The sequence below is a fragment of the Caretta caretta genome, chromosome 18, assembly GCF_965140235.1.
Source record: "Caretta caretta isolate rCarCar2 chromosome 18, rCarCar1.hap1, whole genome shotgun sequence".
In the NCBI taxonomy this organism is placed as follows: domain Eukaryota; kingdom Metazoa; phylum Chordata; order Testudines; family Cheloniidae; genus Caretta; species Caretta caretta.
In genome coordinates this window covers 5,971,523-5,979,496 of record NC_134223.1, presented here as the reverse complement: position 1 = coordinate 5,979,496, position 7,974 = coordinate 5,971,523, and the positions used below count along the sequence as shown (strand labels likewise).

At 41.1% G+C, this 7,974-nt stretch overlaps 1 protein-coding gene across 6 annotated transcripts in view; it reads right to left on the bottom strand.

The window, feature by feature from the left end:
• Positions 1 to 1,097: 1,097 nt before the first annotated feature.
• SPEN (spen family transcriptional repressor) overlaps positions 1,098 to 7,974 on the bottom strand; it is a 101,321-nt gene continuing 94,444 nt past the window's right edge. For all 6 annotated transcript variants that reach the window (XM_048825457.2, XM_048825461.2, XM_048825464.2 and 3 more), the window contains 4 exons: positions 6,662 to 7,075; positions 4,513 to 4,707; positions 3,796 to 3,954; positions 1,098 to 2,219 (listed from right to left, as the gene is read on the bottom strand). In XM_048825457.2, coding sequence (XP_048681414.2) covers positions 2,088 to 2,219; positions 3,796 to 3,954; positions 4,513 to 4,707; positions 6,662 to 7,075 — 900 coding nt within the window. In that variant the 3' untranslated portion in view covers positions 1,098 to 2,087. The remainder of the gene's footprint in view (positions 2,220 to 3,795; positions 3,955 to 4,512; positions 4,708 to 6,661; positions 7,076 to 7,974) is intronic.

Here is a 7,974-nt window from a genome sequence, read left to right as displayed (position 1 = left end):
TTTCCATTCCGTGGAATTGCTGTCTCACAGTGGGACTGCTGTTGTAAAGAGACTTCCCAGGAAGGGCCTACTGATGCTAAGTAGGAATCAGAGAAGCAATGTCCCCATTAGAAAAGTATTGAAAACAGAAGTTCTATTTTTTTTTTATTTGAGTTAACGTTAAGAGTTGTTTAACCATTTAAAACATGGTCTGGGTTAATTTAACAGCTGGCTTTAAAGACTTGAATGCAGTTAGAAAAACACATTTAAAAACCGTTGCTTTAGAATGTCAAGGTGGCACCTTCCCTGCTTGATGGTTAAATACAATTCAACACTTTCTTTTAGTGCTTTCTTTTTAATAAGATGTCATGATTAAAATGTCTGATATCACACTGGAGTTTTCCTTTAACAAGACCAGTTCAGCTGAGGTTCATCACATTGGAGAGAATCCAAACAGACAGTTTCTTACTGATGGGTTTCACAAATAGGAAGCCACATATAAATCTCATCACTGAAATCAGTTGTCCCAGCAGCCACTTTCCACTTAGGCCTTGATCCTGCAATTGGACACAGCCCCCACCAACCCAGTGCAGCTGGATCAGAACCCTCGGCATCAGCTGTTTAAACCACTAAGGACTTTCTAGCTACAACTCCCGACACAAGTCTTCAAAAGTATTTCAGTGATGTGTGTTCTGAACACACACAAGATACAGTTGCTTAAAACAATAAACCAAGGCTTTTCTTAGAATGTGCTCATTTGTGCTGTTGAAGGTTTTGTAGTTTATTCTGTGTATCAAAATTAAAAGTGCCTTCGACATTACCCAGAAAAAAACCCATACTTTGGAGTTTTACAAATATTTACACCACAAAAAACAAAGGCTAAAGTTTGATTTGATCTTTGATAAAATTCTTTTTTTAAACAAGATAAACTCACCAACAAAAAAGAAAAATTTTAAAAAGCTCCTATGTACAAACACTTGGGAAACAGCAAATATCCACAGTAGGAGACGTGACTTATTAGCAATGCTGGCTGGCCCAAACTTGCACACAAATTCTCAATCTCCTTGTGTTCTCCCTCCCCCTCCGGAGCAACTGATGGATCACATCCAGGCTCAACATGTTTTGTATTTTTTAATAAAGTTTGTAATCCAATGGACACACAAAACAAAACTGCGTTGAGAAAACAGTTCCATAAATTAATAAGTGTTAGGGTAGGTGAGGAGGAGGAAGGAAGGTAAAAAGTCTTTGTACAAGTGTATAACACTTCCACTTATTGTGAGACGAGGGACAAGGAAAGGTAATGTTTAAATGAAGCGCACTTACAAATGAGTGACAATACAAAGTCTGAGTATGAAAATAAGATTTTCTCTGAAAACACATTTTTGGCACAGATTAAAAAAAAATGTATGTTGTGGGGATTTGATTTTTTTAAAGTCAGTATTATATATATTTATATATATTATATATATATATTTATATATACACACACGCCCACTCAGTTCTGCATATCCCACCAGGAAGGAAAATAGCTCTCCCTTTTGTTTTATTTTTTTCAGTGTAAACTGTACATCCCAGATGAAGAGAAGATGACTGCAGCAGAGGGAAGTGGAGGAGAGGAAGGGTCACATCCAAAAAAAAAAAAAAAAAAAAAAGATAATGTGTGAAATGATCCTTGACCCACAGATTTCAGCAGAAGTTCCCAGGTCCTGCGTTTAGTCCACAACGCATGTTAATGTGTGTCAAGACATCCATAACGTCACAGCATGTCTTCAACTGTGCAAAGGTCCAAGTCACTAATTTAGTGCAAAGGCAGTTCAGGTTCTTTTTTTTTTTTCTTTTCTTTTTTGATAAAAAATATAGCCATCCTTTATTTTCCCCAAAAGGAGGCACAGAAACCCAATACCAGTCCGCCTGTTGAGTGCATCAGTTGTCCATAACCTAAAGCAATATGTAAACATACAAGGTAGCAGAATCACTACCCAGCAACAGTTTGATCGAGGCCGGTTAGGGCAGGAGGCTGGTAGTCTGGCAGCATTTTCTTGTGTCATTAATTTCTCTCTCTCTTTTTTGCTGCAGGGCCTTGGAAAAGTCAGTAACCAACAAACAGCTCATACCGATGCGATGACAATCATAAGGTGAGGAGAGATGTTGGAGATGCTGGCTAGGAGGTCTGGAGCTAGACGGGACAGGTGGCTTTCAGAGAATTCACAGGGTGGGAATATCTGCAGAACATAGGCAGGCTGGGAAAGAATGAAAAAATAAAGACAAGGATGAAAAAACAGCTAGGAACCCCTGTATTTATTTGTTTTTTTCCGTGAGCTCATTGGCAAGCACCCAGACAACTTATTTGGCACCATAATGAGGAAATCCTACCAAACAATGCCAAAAATTTGGAAGGTGAACTGTGAATCGCAAATAGTGTGACAGAGAAAGCTTTGCCTTTTAAAAGCTTATATCCATTTTTAAAAAAGCCACCTTAAATGCAGTTCTTACTTCCCTCTCTTTGCTGGATCTTTAGAGGACCTAGGTTGTGATATCACACAGTGATGTTACCTGAGCTGCAGCTCTTCATCCCTAAAACTGAGCTTCAGACATTCTAGGAATCAATATCACCCATCAATCTTAGGCTGTATTCACTAGCTGCATTGCTGGAACACTTCCTTGTAGACACTCACTACTGTGGTGGGAGAGGTTATCCCATCACTGTAGTTAATCCACCTCCCCAGGAAGCAGAAGCTGGAAGAATATGTCCATTGATCTATCGAGCTAGCGCTGGCTACACCAGGGGTACGGTCAGCTTAACTACATCGCTCAGAGGTTTGGATGTTTCACATCCCTGAGTGACACAGCTAAGTGAGCTGTAGCTCATGAAAGCTTATGCTCAAATAAATTTGTTGGTCTCTAAGGCGCCACAAACACTCCTTTTCTTTTTTGCTAACTTTTTAGTGTAAACCTGACCTCAGTTGGTGGAGGATGGGGGAAGAGATATGAGAAGCTGCAGCTTAAGGTTACAGAGCCTTATGTAAAGTGATCAAAAACTGGGACACTGGTGGCAACATTTTCTAGGGTTGCAGAATAGTCACACAAAAGGGCATTTTTTGAAAGCACATGCTCACATTACTAAAGCCAGCTTCTGACACAGTAGCAACACGTCTCAGAGGGGAGGATTTTTTTCCCAGTAACCGAGTGTCTGAATGGGTTTATCATGAAACACTAAGCAAGTGTCATTGATATTCATTTTGAACAAAGGAGCAGCTATGTGTCTATATTTATCCGACTTTCCTCTTCCACATTGTTCACATTGAACACTCATTCTAATGGACAGTTTGTTCCTGTTAAACACAGAGCAAATCTAACTCAGTGCAGCAATACAAGCGTTTTGCAGTTATACAAAACACACTTTTTGATTGATGTAATGAAAACCATATTTCAGGTGTCCTGAAAAAAAGTTCCTGGGACATCACATGAAAAACAGGGAAGTGAGGACTTCAGATTTCTAATGTTCAAAAAGAGCAAAGATCAGTTTTGTTTTTAAAAAAACAGAAATTTATGAATCAAAGAAGCATGAAAGGGCAAAACAAACTTTTTTCTTTTGTCTTAGCAGTTCACCGATAAGAATTAAATGATTTACTCCATTATATTTTCACCAAAGAAATAAAAGGCTAGCATTTCACATGCTAATTCTTTCAAAGACACAAGCATGCACCTTGACACTAACCACAAAAGGATTTTTTTGGTTTATATCCCATAACCATATAATGGTGTCATTTTAATTTCATTTTTAACTGCAAAGTTTCACTGTTTCCATGCAAATACCTGATTAGAGCCAGGGTTGGGAACATTGATGATTCCTGCAGCTTGTTTAGCCTGCAGGTAGCTGATGAATGCAGCCTTAAGTGACTCAGTCTGATTCACCACATCTTCCTGGTCTCGTCCACAAGGCAAGGCCAGTAATAGGCAGTAATCACTCTCCACCTGGGAAGAAAAGAGGACAATTAACAGTCAAGCATTTGCTAGGGACATGCCTGTTCTTGACACACATTCATTATCTTTAAACCTTTACTGGAAAATCCTTTCTTTGAACTCCTCGGGAATTAATTGGCTGTGGGTGTTGCGAAAGGCCACTGTAGACTTCTCAGCCAATTAAAAAAATAGAAGAGACGAGACTATGGAAACTTCTCAGCTTCCAATGTACAAACCTAACAACTTCCACTTCCCATGTTGCTTAGACACTTCTGAGCTAGTAAAAGTCTGTTACATTGGCAAAAGACAGGTTAGTTCCAAGTACTCTTAAGGGTAATGTCTGACAAGTCTGCTATTGCCATTCTACCTTTCCGTACAATGCAGAGTAACGTAAGAGGTGTATGATCCCAAATCCACACCACTCCCTCACCTGAGCTAAGTGAAGACTAGACACCCATTAATGTTTCCATTTAATTCTTATGTCAAAGGAAACATATTTGCCCCTAGCAATATTTCAGAGGCCCCATCACTTACTGCAGACCACAAGGCAGTATGAATATTACCCCTTACCATCATTCTGCGTGCCACACCCTCCAACTGCGAAGCCTCCAGTCGCATGCGCTGAGCAATTCTTAGTGGAGGTCCTCCTTCAGGTGCTGGCAGGGACCGGTGCGCCAAGACGTTGTTACCAGAGACAAAGTGGAGCTGAACTGCAGCTGTGTCATTCTTTAGAGCCAAAAGGCCCTGCCACACGATTGGGTATTTCTGAAAATAAAGGATGAAAAAATCTTAATACAAACAAATGAAGGAGTAAAATAAAGATATAATGAAACATTGACAGGAAAGTGCTTCTACTTGTATTCAAAAGTGATCTTAATTGTGAGGCAAATCACATCTGTGCTGCTCATATGCTTTCAGCAGCAATTATGACACCAAGTATAGTGTTTTAAGAATGCAGTACATTTAATGCCTTCTCATAGTTGGTTCCCAACAAGGACTGATTTGGGCCACATCCTGCCAAATCATCAGTGCAACCCTTATTTCATCACAGTGGCCATCTGTCTGTCTATCCAAGGTCCCCATTACCTTAATATCGGAGAACCCAAAAACTTTAATATTATTTACCCTCATAGACGTCCTGTGCAGCAGGACACTATATTACCCTCTTGTTACACTTAGTCTCTCTGTGCTCAGTTCTCTAAGTGACTTGCCCAAGGACAAACAGGAAGTCTGTGGCTGAGCAGGGACTTGAACCTGGATTTCCCAATTCCCAGGCTGGCGCTCTAACCACATCACCATTCTTCCTCTACCCACCTCTCTCTTCTCCTCATGCTCCAGAATCTAACATTTTTTTTAAATAAATCATCTCTAGCCTTCATGGTTTGCAAAGATAATATTCCAAAATGTGAACAGAATGGAAAACAAGGCAGCGATGCCTGCCTGAGTCTGTAGACAGTCAAACACTAACTCAGACTCATGGACTCTTCTCATTCATCTCAATGAGGTGGTAACTCTTATCACTGGACTCTAGGAACATCCATATAAATGGCAACATTGTTAACTAATTTCACTAGTGTCAAGGTTCCTCCCCCACTCTGAACTCTAGGGTACAGATGTGGGGACCTGCATGAAAAACCTCCTAAGCTTATCTTTACCAGCTTAGGTCAAAACTTCCCCAAGGTACAAAATATTCCACCCTTTGTCCTTGGATTGGCTGCTACCACCACCAAACTAATACTCGTTACTGGGGAAGAGCTGTTTGGACATGTCTTTCCCCCCAAAATACTTCCCAAAACCTTGCACCCCACTTCCTGGACAAGGTTTGGTAAAAAGCCTCACCAATTTGCCTAGGTGACTACAGACCCAGACCCAGAATCTTAAGAACAATGAACAATCCTCCCAACACTTGCACCCGCCCTTTCCTGGGAAATGTTGGATAAAAAGCCTCACCAATTTGCATAGGTGACCACAGACCCAAACCCTTGGATCTGAGAACAATGAAAAAGCATTCAGTTTTCTTACAAGAAGACTTTTAATAAAAATAGAAGTAAATAGAAATAAAGAAATCCCCCCTGTAAAATCAGGATGGTAGATACCTTACAGGGTAATTAGATTCAAAAACATAGAGAACCCCTCTAGGCAAAACCTTAAGTTACAAAAAAGATACACAGACAGAAATAGTTATTCTATTCAGCACAGTTCTTTTCTCAGCCATTTAAAGAAATCATAATCTAACACGTACCTAAGGTAGATTACTTACTAAAAGTTCTAAGACTCCATTCCTGGTCTATCCCCGGCAAAGACAGAATATAGACAGACACACAGACCCTTTGTTTCTCTCCCTCCTCCCAGCTTTTGAAAGTATCTTGTCTCCTCATTGGTCATTTTGGTCAGGTGCCAGTGAGGTTACCTTTAGCTTCTTAACCCTTTACAGGTGAGAGGATTTTTTTCTCTGGCCAGGAGGGATTTTAAAGGGGTTTACCCTTCCCTTTATATTTATGACAACTAGTGATAGAAGCACCCAAGAAAGTAGAGGGATGGTCACATTATGAAGAGCTGCACTACCTAATGTGAGTGGCACACTACATTTTGGTGTCACAAGTGGGAGGAGCTTGGCAGAAGACTACTGCTTATTTTTCCCCTTGCCCTAGTCCTGGTTCAGGCATTAAAAAAAACAAGCAGCACACAGCAGCTCAAGGAGAAAGAGAGTGATACTTACTGTTAGAAGCTGAACCATATCCACAGGTCTCTGAGAAACAGAGTGAGGAGATGGATCTTGTATTAGAGCAGACTGAGGTTCGGAGCGAGACAATGGCAGCCCCAGTGGGGCCCCAGGGCCTGAAGTTGTAGGGATAAACAAAGATTGCTTCTGAACTGCCTGAGGCTGGTGAGGTGATGGAAGCTCCTGTTTCATTGAAATGGCAACAGGGGAAGGATACGAAGTCTGGCCCGTATCTGCCTGTGTCCTCTGAAGATGTATATGAGGGTCTATCTGTGCTGCATGCCTATTTACAGTGGTGTGGTGGGTTTGTTCAGGTCCTACTGCCTGTGACCCCTTAGAGTCCTGGGAAATCTGAGGAGTTTTGCTGCGCACTGGCTGACTGGTATGTGAATGTTCACCTTCTGGCAGACCCTACAAAGCAATAATGGGAGAGAAAGGGAAAACTTTGGAGAATTCATGAATGGCACAAAACTTTCTCATTTAACAATTAGACTGTTGGGAAACAGTCAAATGATTTCTCCTGCTTAAATCCTTCTAGACAGCTATTTGGCTCTCAGTATGTTCCCTATCACTGTACTATCTGACTTCCTCAGATTTGAACTTCAAATCCAGACTCCAGCGAGAAACTGCTGAATTGGAATTCATTTGCAAATTGGATACTATTAATTTAGGCTTAAATAGAGACTGGGAGTGGCTAAGTCATTATGCAAGGTAGCCTGTTTCCTCTTGTTTTTTCCTACCCCCCCCCCCCCCCCCAGATATTCTGGTTTAACTTGGATTTAAACTTGGAGAGTGGTCAGTTTAGACCAGCAGGAGAGTGAGTTTGTGTGTGTATGGGGGTGGGGGGGAAGTGAGAGAACCTGGATCTATGCAGGAAATAGCCCGACTTGATTATGTAAAGAGTTGTCACTTTGGATGGGCTAGCACCAGCAGGAGAGTGAATTTGTGTGGGGGGGTGGAGGGTGAGAAAACCTGGATTTGTGCTGGAAATGGCCCACCTGCTGATCACTTTAGATAAGCTATTACCAGCAGGACAGTGGGGTGGGAGGAGGTATTGTTTCATATTCTCTGTGTGTATATAAAGTCTGCTGCAGTTTCCACGGTACACATCTGATGAAGTGAGCTGTGGCTCACGAAAGCTCATGCTCAAATAAATTGGTTAGTCTCTAAGGTGCCACAAGTACTCCTTTTCTTTAAAAGATTTCAAGCACTCCCAGAATGGAGCCTTGTTATGATAAAAAGAAAATAAATTAGGGGATCCTCCCCCTTAATTCCTTCCCAGTAGCTTCAAAAAGGTGTTTATCCCATAT